Source organism: Porites lutea, chromosome 2 (genome assembly GCF_958299795.1).
Source record: "Porites lutea chromosome 2, jaPorLute2.1, whole genome shotgun sequence".
In the NCBI taxonomy this organism is placed as follows: domain Eukaryota; kingdom Metazoa; phylum Cnidaria; class Anthozoa; order Scleractinia; family Poritidae; genus Porites; species Porites lutea.
This window is the reverse complement of record NC_133202.1, coordinates 47,427,185-47,442,072: the sequence shown is the minus strand read 5'-3', so window position 1 is coordinate 47,442,072 and position 14,888 is coordinate 47,427,185. Positions and strand designations below refer to the sequence as shown.

The window sequence follows — 14,888 nt, the reverse complement described above, 5'->3', positions numbered from 1 at the left end:
AGCTTATGAAATGCTCAAGTTACTACATAATCACATGTAATTGTTACTGTCTCAGACTCAATCCATTCGTCATTTCCTGTGGAACATATTTTTTATATATATTTTCCGCGAAAACTTTCAAAAAAATGTGTTAAAAAAACCCGATAGATTTCCTGTTTTGTGGCATATATTAACGCTTGTCTCCGCGATCAGTTTAACATGAGACATTGCACTATTAAATAAACCTCACGCAGAAAAAAAAAATTCGCTTTTCTTAAAGCAGCTGAACAGTTTTTCATGAGTTTGCAAATTAAACCATAGAAATACATGGCTTTGCCAGTGAAAATAAGTGATTTTTGGCGTTGAGTCTTGAAAGTCTTTAAAAGGTCAAGAAAACCTACTGCTGAAAAATCCCGCTTAGAAAACCTCCGATTTTTGTCATGGAGAACATTTTTTGTAGGAAAGTACGATATTCAAGGCATCAACGAAATGGCCTTTAAAAGGACTCAGTAACTTAACGAGAGTTTTCGATTTCCTACTATCAGATTTGATGTGCCCACGCTATTGTCGTTCAGCGGATACCCGAATACGAACGCAAAATGCCCTCCTGTTGCCCTAGAGTGTATCAAATGTTACCCCTGTAATAGGCAATTCGTAGAATAAATGGTATCTCGTCTTCATTTTTTTGAAATCTTGTGTGGAGTTCCCCAGGCTAGGGGTCTGTCCTCGGTCCCATATTCTTATTAATTTATATTAATGATTTGTGTCAGATTTCCAGCATCTATGACCTGGTTTTATTTGCTGATGATCCCAATTTATTATTTTCTCATATTGACTTTCCTACATTAATGAACTTGATTAACTCTGAAAAGCTCAAGATATCTGATTGGTTCAAAGCCAACAAGCTATCCCTAAATACACAAAAGTCAAATTACATAACTTTTAAACCGAGGCAGGCAGAGAAGAGAAGAGATAAATTCACCTTAAATATAGAGATGAATGGTCTTAAGATGAACCAAATTAAAGAAATCTTTTTTTGGTGTTATTTTATATGAGTCATTGTCATGGACACCCCATATTCCTCAGGTTGCGAGGAAAATCTCAAAGTCTGGACGTTATTCGTAAATCGACTTTTTGTCTTACTAAGTCAGCTTTGTACGTGTACTTTATACTATTCACTTGTCTTTTCTTATCTTCCATATTGTATTTTAGTATGGGGTTCGACTTACTCTACCCATGTTTATAACACGCTTAGTTCAAATCGATTTCATATTCCTTTGTGCCGAACTAACGTAAGAAAGTTTTCTGTTTTCTTTGATAAGCTGAGTGCTTGCATTCGCCATGCCCCCTCCTTATATTCGTTCCAATCTAGAGTTAAAAACTTTTTTCTATCTTGTTACTGAATTCATAACTTAACTCAGTCTCTGTTTAGTTCCTTTATTTGACGTACAACTCCGCGAATTTCATTTTACTTATTTCTTTGTGACTGGGGAGCCCGGGCTTCATAAGCTTTCTGGTTTCTTCTGGGCTCTCTTGCCAACTTACAATTCCTATATATATTCCTTTACTGTATTATATTTTGGCCAAATAAATGAACTGAACTGAATTTCAAAGAGTTAAGTTCCTGATTATGCAGTTCATTCTTACTAGAATATCCAACTAGAGTAAACTGATATTTAAATCAAGCAACTCATCAACTTGTTAACCACGTGTTCAAGTCTGCACTTTTTGACAAAAAAAAAAAAAAAAATAGAAAACAAGACAGAAATGTTTGGACTTTCAAATAAATGTTACACGCAATAGCAAATGTCTATTCTTGTGATCCTCACGCGAAAACGTTCCCTAACGGCCTTTCGTTAAACTGGTGAACCCTGCGAGCAGGGGTTTCATGGCATTCGCGTCGCCTGTCAATCGGGTTCCTGTTTGTTTGGCATATGATAAAACGTTGACTGAACTGGATTGGTAAAACATGGATGAGTGAAATATTGATTAATAAAACATGGATTAATAAAACGTGGATTGATAAAACGAGGATTAATAAAATATGGATTAATAAAACGCGGATTAATTAATACAAATTAGCCGGTTGTAAAAATACTGCTTTTTTATGTAAAAAAGCTACCTTTTTACAAGTTACCTGGTTGTAAAAATACTGCTTTTTTACAAAAATACACATAATAAAAAATACACATAAAAAAAGTAGGTTTTTTATGTAAAAAAGCTGCTTTTTTACAAGTTACCTGGTTGTAAAAATACTGCTTTTTTACAAAATATATTTTTGTAAAAAAGCTGCTTCTTTATGTAACAATAAAGGGGACACGGGAACATGAACGTAACTAGCCGCATATCTTGAAATGTACGGTTTGAGAAGCGCACGAAAACTACATGCAGTTCAATAAAGTTCGAAAACAGCCTGTCTTCGATAAATGGGTTTGTCAAGGGTCTTTATGTGTAAAATAGCAGGATTTTTACATAAAAAGGCAGTTTTCTTACAAAAATATCTTTTGTACAAAAAAACAGATTTTTTATATAAAAAAGCAGCTCTTTTACAAAAATATATTTGTGTAAAAAAGTAGTATTTTTACAACCGGTTAATTTGTAAAAAAGCAGCTTTTTTACATAAAAAAGCTACTTTTTTACAAAAATATATTTTTGTAAAAAAGCAGTATTTTTTCAACCGGTTAACTTGTAAAAAAGCAGCTTTTTTACAAAAATATATTTTTGTAAAAAAGCAGTATTTTTACATAAAAATGACGCTTTTTTACAAGGACCGTTTTTTTATGCAACATATATATAGATATATATATATCTATAGATTTATTATATGGACACGAGTGTTTTACTGGAAAATATACCACTCATAAAATTCATAAAAGCAACATCCGGGACCCGAGTGGTTTATTTTCCATAATCTCACACATGAGTTTATCGATGACGTAATTTCGGTCATTTCCCTATATTATTTTAACGACGTCTTTTTTTGTCTATATAATAAAAAGAACATTACACGGCGGCTTGAAGATATAGATTTTATTTTCTCATGGCAAAAACAATATTTTACTCACTCGCTGCGCTCGTAAATATTGTTTTGCCACTCGAAAATAAAATTGATATCTTTGCGCCACCGTGCAATATCCTCTATTTACTATATAGACACGAGTGTTTTACTGGAAAATATACCACTCGTAAAATTCATAAAAACTACATCCGGGACCCGAGTGGTTTATTTTCCATAATCTCACACGTGAGTTTATCGATGACTTAAAGGGACTGGTTCACGATAATGCGCATGTGTGAGTTCTGACAGTAGCTGATTGTTTTTCAACCAATCGGAAGCGAGTTAGATGCATGCAAGTAAATTTACAAAATTCAAATTAATTGTTCGCGACGCGAGAGTATTTCCGGGCGTTTGGTTTGATTTTATTTATCCCCATAATTCAAGTTTATTCTTTGCTACTTCTCAGATATATGTTGCAGCCGATAAGAATAAGATTTACAGCCCTGTCCTGCTTTGAAACAAACATTTACCAACGTGTATTTTTACGAGGTCGTACCCACGCTAACAAAGCAGTCACCGATCGGCAAACAAAATTTGTAAACAAGCATCTTATTACTGTTCTCTCAGTTCGCCTTATATAAATCCAGAAATACCTACAAATAGCACCTGACCGGTGACAAAAACGCACAACGCATGAGTATAAAGATTATCCTTAACTGAGCATAAATTTCAAATGCTTATCAGCAAATGAACAAATTCATTCGCGTTGCATCGGGTCAGTGTTCCTCAAAACAAATGTTATCGAGTAGCACACATGAAGAAACTAGATTATAAACAGAATATTCAGGCAATAATTTATTTTAAAAACATCAATTCTTAAACATATACGATCGTAAGGCAAAGATACAAGGAACATTACAAGTGTACCAGATCAGTGAAGATCGCGCGGCCTGTTGCGGTATAACTACAGGTCGGAGTCAAAAATCAAATCAAAGTTGAACGACCTCATGCCTTTAACCACTTTCCAAGTGTCGTGTATACTTTTCGTAAGCCACACACTACTCCTAGAACCATACCAGATCGATAGGCTAAGCTTCTCTATCTCCAAAGACTCTTGAGAACGTCCTGTTGCCGGACGGCCACGATGCTGTTCTGAACCTCCATGATCAAAACATTATTTTTTGCGTCTTCTTAAAACGTAACCAGTCAAACGACACAAGCACACGTTAATCACCACTACCGAAGTATAACTAGACCAGCCAAAACGTCGGATGTCCGAATAAAACGAACGATTTTCAATGATTGTACCGGTAATGGCGATTTCGAATTTAGTGTTGACCCGACAAATTTATTCTGAAGAGACAAACGGCGCGCATGCGCATTATCGTGAACCAGTCCCTTTAATTTCGGTAATTTCCCTTCGAAATTTGTAGGCGTCTTGCTTCTTTTGAGTTTTACTTAGCTTTTCTTATATTTTGTCATTGTAGAGCCCTATTCAGCTCAGTGTTGTTTCTCAAGATAATTGTAACCAATGTCTCATCTTGCTGTACTGTAAATTTGAGCCGTCACATTTACCTTTTGGCGAAAAAAAACCTAGTATCTTATCGATGTCGTTTTGTCTATATAATAAAAAGAACATTACACGGCGGCTTGAAGATATGAATTTTATTTTCGAGTGGCAAAACAATATTTTACTCACTCACTGCGCCACCGTGTAATATCCTCTCTCTATATATACCTTGAGGTCAATAAAAAGCAGTTGAAAGTCGCTAGTTAGGGCTTAAAACGGACGAATTAATCGCTGGCAACACACGAAAAGTTGCTAGTCTTGGCAAAAGCGACAGATTTGTAACGAAATGAACAACATTTAAAAGCACAGAAATAATGACCTTTCAGTCTCTTAAACTATGAGGCTCATAGCGAGATGCCCGACTAAAACAGACTCAGAATCCACCTTTTTTTTGACCCCACGATCGGTTGTCTAAGACAAAATCACTTCAACTAAACACTTACAAAGCGTTTTCATGCTTGTACACAATATTCTTATAACAGGTGCGCCACGACATACCTGAAATCTGTCTGTCAACAACTTCAGGAAATCACTCAATTAACCACGTTTTCTGCACTGATAAAACTATCCACAACCACCAGGCACAGGGTCCAGAGGAGATGTGTTTGTCGTTAGAACATCAAAACCCGTCGAAAACCTCTGAAAAAATGGGTTATTTTGATCGTGTTACAGTTTCGTTATACATTCTATTGACCGCAAACCAAGAGACTGAGGGCTTGCAAGATCTGTAAGCCGAACGAAGTCGATCTGGGTCAGATAAGAAGCAAAGAAATCGTTTACAGTAGATTCATTAAGATCCCATTAGACTAATTAATCGTGCTAAGCGACAGGTATAGACATTTTTCAAGGTGAGACTTTAAATAAGTAATTTATTTATTCGCAAAAAACGCCTCTGGACCCTGTGACCAGGCACAATGTTTCCACGCTTATTACGGGCGAAATATCATCTCATTACTCTCTCTCAATAACTCTCGCTTTCTCCACATAACTCATCACATGTAAACATCACATGTACACTGCGGTGGCACGTTTCAAACGTCGTGCTATTGCCGTGAGGAACTCAATTCATAAATTATGGAAATGTATATTTACTGCGCCTAGCTGCGCTTGATTGCGACGTTTTCTTTAAATTGAATTTGGTGCGACGAGACTGAATTAAATTCGACGTTTGAAACCACTACAATGCTATTGCCGTGCAACTGCCGGGTCAAATTCTTTTGAGCTCGACATGGCAGTAGCGCGACGTTTGAAACGGGCCTAATTCCGGTGAATTCCATCGAACTCCCTGGATCCATGGTATTCGATGGAGTAGTTTCCATGGAATTACATGGAACTTTTTCATGGAATTCCACGGAAATCGATGAGGAAATTTCTATCGAATTCCATGGAAAAGTTCCATGGAAACTGATGTCCTAATCCTCCATGGAATTCCATGGAGGTATTTTGAACGGTTTCAGTTTGTCTTTTGTTTTCTGCTAGCCATTGCCAGTTTTGAGCGTCCTTTTTCTTTTGTTAGGAACTTTTAAGGGAGCAGTTGATCGCATGGCAGACCAAGAATGTGAATTTGGTAAGGAAAAGGTGTCGTTATTGTACAAATTAAGGTATCAATGTGGGGGGATTGACTCACTTGAAAATTTTAGTTGCCTTTAGGTGTGCTGATATTTACAAAGAGTTTACTACGCTCGGCTGCCATAAGCGCTATGCTGCAGCGCTGTGCGGTTGTGACAAGACAACACCGTATGTACGTGGCCTTAAAAATAGAAAAAAAAATCAAAAAATCCTCCTTTACGTTAGTATAAATAAAGTGATATGTACGAAATATATCGTGGAAAGTACTTGGTATTTATGCATGAGTAGATGTGGCAGAAAGCGTACGAGTGAGCGCAGTAAAACGAGTATTAAAGATTTCCGATACAAAAATAGTGAGTGTGCAAATCAGCGGGGATTGCAAGGGGTGGGGGGGGGGGGGGGGGGAGGGATTGGGAGAGACGAGGTCTGAAACCGAGAAACAATGCTCTCACAACTTGCAAAGCGTTCACCCTGCCTGGTAGTCAGCGGGTAATTGCAGTATTTTTCCCACAGTAAATATTTTGAGAGAAGCGAGAAGCGAACCGGCAGGGGAAATGATTAAAAAGTTGAAAAAAAAAAAATATCATGCACCTTTGTTTTTCTTGCATATCGTATTTGTCTTTTGGTACTGAAATTGCGGGGGAAACTAAACCGCAACCGTGTTAGATCGTAACCAACAACAACACGCTCCGGCTCGATCGATTTGTAGGTTACATTGTTTTTGCCAGGCGACGACATCAGAAGATTATAGAAGTTTTGATGCTGATAAAAATTACTGGAGAAAGTGTCAAATTTATCGGAAGTAAGTATATTCAAGAGAGCTTGATAATTACGAGCTTACAGCAGGTACATATCATACCAGAATAAACATGAAGTCACACTTTATAACTTTTCACTTTGTTTATTACGATCAGTCAACACCTTGAATTCATAGTTAAAATTCAAAACAATCCTAATAAACAAATCACAACTTCTACTGAAATCTCTGTACCTTGAAGCGACCTTAACTTCCTTAGGGTTTGCACCAAAACACTGCTCGATAGCTTAACTCTTAGGCGGTTCTTTTAAGCCCGATACGCAGCTATATGTTACATATTCCAAACCCTGCAGAGGAAAATTGTTTAACAGAAAAAGAAAACCACACACTATGTCTGAAAAGCGACATAAAATCGAAAACCCTGCGAATTACCAAAATATAATAGTGAGAAACAGTTTCGCCTTAGGCCGCCATGTTTTTGTTCCTTCTCAAAACCGCTGATCTATGGTTTTTGATGTAATGTGCATGATCAGTACAGAAAATTTATGGAAAGTAGCTCCCCCCCCGCCTGGTGTAAATATTAAAATTCCAAGTAGATGTGTATCATCAGGAGTTTCTATATCCTCCCGCAAAATGATTCGAAAGGGTCGTAGAACTCATTGTAGCACTGGATCATGAAGAGTACGTGAAGATGTTTTTGTTTTTAAAGTTACATCTCGATACATACTGGTACCTTCGATCGTTGTCACAACCGGCACAGCGTTGTGATCGCGCGCGCCCAGCCGAGAGCAGTTGCACTCGTCGTAGTTAACAGCACATGTAACTACTAGGCTTAAATGAGTCATTCCCGACCTCGTGTATACCTAAATTTGTGCTATTAGTCAGGTCTTTTAACGTCAGGATAGCTTAATGCAGTAGTACAACTGTTAGAGGGGGTGCCTAACGCAGATATGCCACTGAAGTGTGCTAAACATGATTTAATTTCTGAAAATTTGACCTGCTAGGGTTCCTACGGTGCTTCGATTGAAAATTTCTATTTTATACCTTAAACCACTTCAAACGCTCTTCTCATGTTGTAAATAACAATTTTCCTCGAACATCTAGCATTCCCTTTAGCTTATTGATTGAAAATTTAAGTTGATTATTACTGTGCCCTTAAGACCCTTAAAGCTAGTCCACAGTCCGCCTACGCTTACATAAGTCATTTCCAAGCCGACCTCGTCTATGCTTCAGAACCTACAAGTACTAAGCTTCTGGAGTTCTCTTCTCCTTTTCTAATGTATTTTAATTCTAGGAGGCCTTGTTTTGTAGTTTAATCTTTTTTATTGATCATTGCTCGTTTTCATAAAAAAGCGCATTGCTTTAGCTATTCACACGCAAAAATTTCAGAAAGAAGGAATTGTCAAAAGAGTCTGTTGTATCACATGTCAGGAAATTATGACAGGTGTTTCATGAAGAGCAAGAGAGGAAAGGGTAGAACTCAAAGTTGTTTTAATAGTTCTTTCCTGACGAGTACTTAAAGTTTTGAGCTTAATACAAGACGGGATGCCTTTCAGTCCCTCTATATCTGCTGGATGCACGTGTATGGTTTGACAGATCAAGAATTAGTTTCGTGGCACAAGTCATATCATCTACAATTCCCCCAATAGTCTAGGAAAAAGCAAAAACAACTGAAACAAAAACGAATCTGGTCTCATAAACGAAAAAAGAAACAAGCCAAGATGGCGAAGCCCAAGCTTCAAAAAACGGCACAGTTTATCTTACCACAACAAAGAAGACTGTGCATGGTGTAGCTAGGGTGGTCAACTTCATGAAGCCTTTACCAGGAAGTTGGCAAGGAGCGTTTACAGTGAACAATGAAAGAGCAGTTCGAACTTGAAAGCCTCCTTCTGAACCAAAAAAAAAAAAATGCTTCGAGAGAATTCCTTCAAAGCAAAAAATGTGCTTGTAAATCTATTCAGGTCCAGGCATTTCGGAGAAAGCCAAAGAAACTGAGGTTATTTAGCCGCAATAAAAAGCTTTAATAGAGGTAAAACACCCGGGGGGTACTCCGTTCCGAGGTCCAATTCTTTACCCTTTTATATAACACTTTTCACGAAAAAGGTACTCGTTCAGTATACCTTTATTGACGTATGGTACCCCTTTCATATGCCTAGTTTAGAACTTTGCATCCATTTTAATTGCTGTAAATGCACTACATTTAAAATAGGAATCAATCGCAGAAATAGAACGTTTTCTCAACTTTATAAAGCCACGAAATTTATCTGTTAGGCCTTTTAGGCCCTTTCACAGACCCATCCCTATCCTTTCGAAAACTTCAACGAGTAAAACTCCTACCCCTTTCGGGCGGAGCCTCCCCATACAGGCCATTATAGGGAGTACCCTCCCCCCTCCCCCCTGGGTAAAACAAAACCATTTAATGGTAAACTGCATCTGTGATAAAACCCTGTCAGAAAACATCTGCAGAAACATAGACCACAGGAACTAATTACTAATTACATTGAACAGACCAGCTTTATAACCTCTCAAAGTGAGATTACTTAAAGCGGCAAAAATAAGATTTGCTCAGTCAAAGTTTAGAATAACTTCATGCACTGCATAATCTACTCAAAAAGAGAGCAAGAAATACCTCCGTTGTTCAAGTTGAATCTAAGGTCACGTTTAACAATATCACGAACTCATTGTCTCTAGTCACGAACTATGAATCGTGTTCGACCTGTCAACACTTTATTTCAAATCGGACTAATCACAAACTGCGTAAGAAACTAACCAATCAAAACGACATAGGCATAAGTGGCACTTGAGGAAAGTTTTCATCTTTGCGGCTAAAAAACCACGAAGAATTCTAAACGGCGACCGGAAAAGAAAAATTTTTAGTCCAACCGAGGAGGGTTGCATTAGTGGGAGTTTCAAGACTATTAAAATTGTCTTTGCTTCGACACATTGAGAACTTTGAAGGCCAGATAACTGTATTACTGGAACTGCATGGTTCGCCTCCAGTAGAGGGTTCCCGTAAAAATTTTAAAACTGCGAAGAATTTCGTCAGTCCACGAAAGCACGAAGGTCTGAAAATTCGGCCGCGTTTATTTCAAATTTACCGTGTTTGAAATTTATCATGTTCCACTGACAAGTGCTAACAGTTACCGCTGTGATTTCTATTGTTTAGCTCGAGTTTTTCAAAATCTGCCTGCCCTACCCAAGCACTAAGGCGTCTTTGATGTTTTTGCCGATTTTCAAAGTTTTTTCCAACCTGAAAAGTTGGAGTCCCTCGCACTTAGCAATGTCCACCGATGACAGATTTCTACCGCAAAATAAACAGATTCTCCCAATAATTCGCCAAGTGCGACCCATTCCATATGTCTTCGCAACTCTGCGAGATTCGAACACGATATTGCGCACTAATATTGTGCACACGCTCTATACAGTGGTTTAGTGTCTGTGTCACTGGCTAACAGGAAAGTTGATACCCATTTTGAAGATATTGTTTGAGGTCAGGTTTCTCTTGTGCAGAATGGCTGTGCGTTTTAAGAAGAAAAAAACTACGTCTTAAACCTGGATGGCCATTTTCTCATTGAAACGCATTTTAAAAGACTTAGAAATGGACGATAATCACTGGTAGCCTTCCGTGCTCGAAACTAGAGAGCTGCAGGAAGAAGTGATAGCATTTTTTAAGTTATTGGCATGTTATTCGTTATGTGCCCAGACGTGGTAGTGAAGTTTTAGACAAGAACTTCAGCTATTGCACGATGGTCAGAAATAGGTGTTTTTCCTCCCACATAGGCCACAGAGACGTAAAGAATTTTCCAAATGGCATGAAACTTGGCAGAATTGTTGCTTGAGAGATTCTACATTTTTTGGTGGCAGTTTGACAGTCTTGCTGGACATTGTGACGTCACAAATAATTTCCAAATTTGGTGCCAAAATTTAGAATTAAGGAAATCGTCAGAAAAACCAAATAGAGGTGTTCTGTGATCAGAGTGATGCTTTCCAGTGAAAACCCCGTTAAAATCCATTAAAATGGGACAAAATTACAAGCTTTTTTGTGAATGACAATAAAATAAGGAATTTAAAGAATTTAATTGTTTTATTACCTTATATGGTAAAACTTTAGGGAGGTTTACAGTTCAAGACGATAAATGGAAGTTAAAAGAAAAATAGTGGATAACACACTAGAGAAAATTTGTAGTTTTTTGAATTTGGGACTCTTTAGGTATTTTCACTTGTGACGTCATCAACACGTATATATGACGTCAACATGGTTTGAAATGACGTAACATGCAACCTGACACCCCATGTCCCAAATTTAAAAAACTACAAATTTGCTTTTATGCATGGTTCGCTTAGTTCCCTTACTGTTTCGTTTAATAAGCTGGAGTTTAAATACCCCTAAAGTTTGACCATATATGGTTAATTCCATACATTTGGCGGGAAATGTGAATTTCTTTCACTAGCTCTAACTTTGCAACAATTTAACTGATTTAAGTGGGGTTTTCACCAGAAAGCTCCGTTTTTTATATAGATTTTATTTATAAAGTTATTTAAGTCAAATAATTAATTCCAAATTTTAGCGCCATGTTTCAACGTCACTTATGACGTCACGCTGTCAATCAAAAGTATAAAACTACCATCAATACATGCGGACTTTCTTTTACTATGTTCCTGCCAAGTTTCGTCTCATTCGGAATATTTCACAATCAACTATGTGTCTCTAATGAGCCATGTGGGAGGAAAAACACCCATTTCTGACCATCGTGATTGGCAGCGGATGCTCACGCGCATTATGCTTGATTTGTTTAGATATCGTATTTAAGCACATGACAGAATTGTACGTCGGGCTGACCTGGAGATTAAAGTCCTTTCGCTATTTTATGGCTTGGCATATCAGACGCGTTTTAAGCTTCTCCCTGTCCTTGTATCGGTTGACCATTTTAGCATTTTGGTGTAAGCCTTACAACTGCTGTCAATTTTAACTGATCTCCCTTGAGAGCAAAACACTCTTGCCAGCATTGCGAAAATGAAAACAAAGCAGGAAGACCTGTTGTCGTCATTTTTAAATCCAACTCGAAATCCGAACCTGCAAGCATGCACTGGTTGGAAAAAATAGACGTTCAAGGCACCGACCTTCCTTGTTAGTTGTTCACGAGTGGGAATATTACCTTAAATATAGTTTGTTACTCGTTTCGGGTTTCGCTTTGCTTCTACACCAACGGTAACTGTTTCAGCTTACCCTGTTCCAGGCTTTGAGATAGTGAGGTGGGGCAGCGCAAAGAGAGTAGAGCAGGGAAAACAGTGAAAAAAGGTGGGTTAGGAGGTCTGAGGGGGAGTGATGGAACGCCTCCGGTACTTTGAAACGAATGCTTGTTTCGGACATCTGGTTCTGGTCGGTTTTATTTTGAAAGCTCTTGTCAGCACTCGAAGGTCCTTCACCTTGATTGGAAATGTGATGCGACAGCTATGAGATAAAAAATGAGTTAGCCGCTAACGCGTGGTGAAATGATTCGTTATAAGCAAAGAAAACTGGCTGGTTCCTGGAAAAATGTGCTACCTTAATTTTACCATCAACGAATATCATTTAACATTTTCTATATTTTCCAGCCCTTTTTTGATAATTTCATCACCGATTCTAATTTTGCAATTTTTCTTTTCTTTTTCTTTTTTTATTAAGTTTTGACATCAGTAGGTCTGGAAATTTGCATCTTCGTAGACAGTTAGTGGCCAGTCTTAATGTTAAAAGTATAGCTAAGGCATGTTGTCAAATTGTTCTTATGCAACACTTTTGAATTGACGATGAAGTCGTGATTGGAGGAGAGGTAATTATTAGTGAGTTTCAGATTTATTTTTCACAGGAGGAACAAGAACGATTGCGTCAAGAGATTCTAGCTGTCAAGGAGAAGGTAATTCTATGCTCGCACGTAATGATATATGCCTTAGTATGAGTTACATCGCCATTTCATGCATATTTGGATCTTCGACAATGTTAACGGTCGGCTGTATATCTAAAGAAAATGTCCGCTACTGAGAGGTTGTCCGAAAAATACATAATTGGACGAGATGGGAAGCTTTAAGGGCAAATTTGAAATTTTGAGGACAATCACAGAGTCAGCTAAATTCCAGCAAGCCAGAAAGGGGTTTGGTTTTCCTGCTTCTTGACACTAACTTTGTCGACTTTGTTGTTTTTTGCGACCGAAAAATCGTAGGGCAAATATCGACGAGGATTGACCACCACGTGACCCAAAATGGCCAGTAAAATCACGAGAAAAAAAATCGGCGGCCTAAAAGACTATATAACCAAAATGTGAACTGGAAACTAGATTTTCTGTGTTTTGCTAATTACTGAGTTTACAGGGTTAGGTTTGGCAAGATGCGTTTGAAGATCACGGCTTCCAGGTTATAGTAATCTAAAAATACTCGATAGGAATTCCAATTCAGCATTAACTCATAGAAAGCCCAAATATTATAGGTTTACAGTGAGAACATTTATCGTTAGTTTCATTTCCAATTGTAGATGGAGATGTTAGGGCGCGAAAAGCATGAGGAAAAAAAGAAGTTCAGCGAAGAGTTGGGCGCCATGCAAAATAAACTTGACCTGCTGGGAAAGCAGTTGGAGGAAACTGAAAAACAAAGATGGTGGTGGAAGTTAGTGCCAACAGTACAAATAAATTGCGACATACGTAAAACCTTTTAATGAACCTGGGAGAAAATAACATTTTCAGTTTAGCAATTAATTCTGTGTAAGCATTTAGACACTCGAAGGACAACCCAAAGGAATATTAAGGTCCTCTCCTTCGCCTAAAACTGAATAAGTGGCCTCCTTTGTATTATGTGTTACTCTACAAGTTTTATTTTGATTACAAACGATTTTGATTGTAAGAACTGAATTCATTTCTGATTCAGTGTTTCTCTCCCGTAGGCTGAGGCCTGTTACCTCTTTTGCTGTCACTCCATTGACACTAAAATCGGTGTCATTTTGTTGCTTTTCATGTATTTCACCTAGCTTTCAAGTTGTAATATGTGATAGCCAACAGAAACCAAAGATTGTATATGAAAGAAAGTTAAGTTGTGTTACGAAAAGTATTAATTTTCGATAACTTTGTCCTCCATTTCTAGCGCTTTTTATCACATGAATAATCTTAAAACTTACGATAATTTTAAAAGAGATCCCGGAAATAATGCCTCAGCTACCCTTAGAAATGAGAATGAGTGAATCTAAATGGTTGAGCTAACGGATGACTTCCATTTTTACCTCTTGTTCGGCGTGGCACAAAGCACAGCAAAAATGCTGCCGTTCAAAACTGAACGCGCAACTAAGTTTAGTCACCAAAAATGCGTTTGGTAAAAGTCGCACGAGACTTGCCCGTACAGCAGAAAAGTTCAGGAATTTCTGCGTTATCACTATGCACAGGTGTACAGTTTAGAATTAGCAGTGTGAAATGTTCGATTAATCAGGCAGTTAAAAATGAAAGATTCAGGCAGCTTGGGATCTAGGCTTTCCCGAATACGTACTCAGTAATGAACGCAACTGTTAGGTATCAGTGGTGGATCCAAACCTTGCATTATCAGCAAACCTTAAGATAAGTATTTTGGGCCTCAATTTGGTTTAAATAATAAGGGGGGGGGGGGGGGAAGGTCCCCGGTCCCTTCTCTGGAACCGCCACTGGGTATAAAAGCTCAGTGAGACAACTGTGAGAAGTTGATCTGAAGAAGAAAAAGGGAGAAAAAGAGAAAAAAAGACGTGCATTAAAAGGTCAAGCTTTGTCAGGATACAGATTTTTAAAAACAGCGTTTTTAAAATTATTACAATTACAATAAGTAGTGTCACTCCGTCCACAGCATCATACCCAAAACGACACTGGTAAAACATCACTTTTAATACTATATAGGATTTGTACGAGAAAGTTTCTCGTTTATTCCTTAGTTTTGATTGTAGAATGCTTTGTTTTTTGGTTACAAACAAGCGTCGGATATCTGGGGCTGAATAATAAATAGTTAGCAGAGAAGAGCCCGCAAAACAATAA

The 14,888-nt window shown here is 37.8% G+C and overlaps 1 protein-coding gene across 1 annotated transcript in view; it reads left to right on the top strand.

The window, feature by feature from the left end:
• The window catches only part of LOC140928855 (guanylate-binding protein 7-like), a 50,217-nt gene extending 35,329 nt beyond the window's left edge, over positions 1-14,888 (top strand). The window contains exons 9-11 of the mRNA XM_073378659.1: positions 6,064-6,114; positions 12,720-12,767; positions 13,379-14,888. Of these exons, the coding sequence (XP_073234760.1) occupies positions 6,064-6,114; positions 12,720-12,767; positions 13,379-13,558 (279 nt within the window). The 3' untranslated portion in view covers positions 13,559-14,888. The remainder of the gene's footprint in view (positions 1-6,063; positions 6,115-12,719; positions 12,768-13,378) is intronic.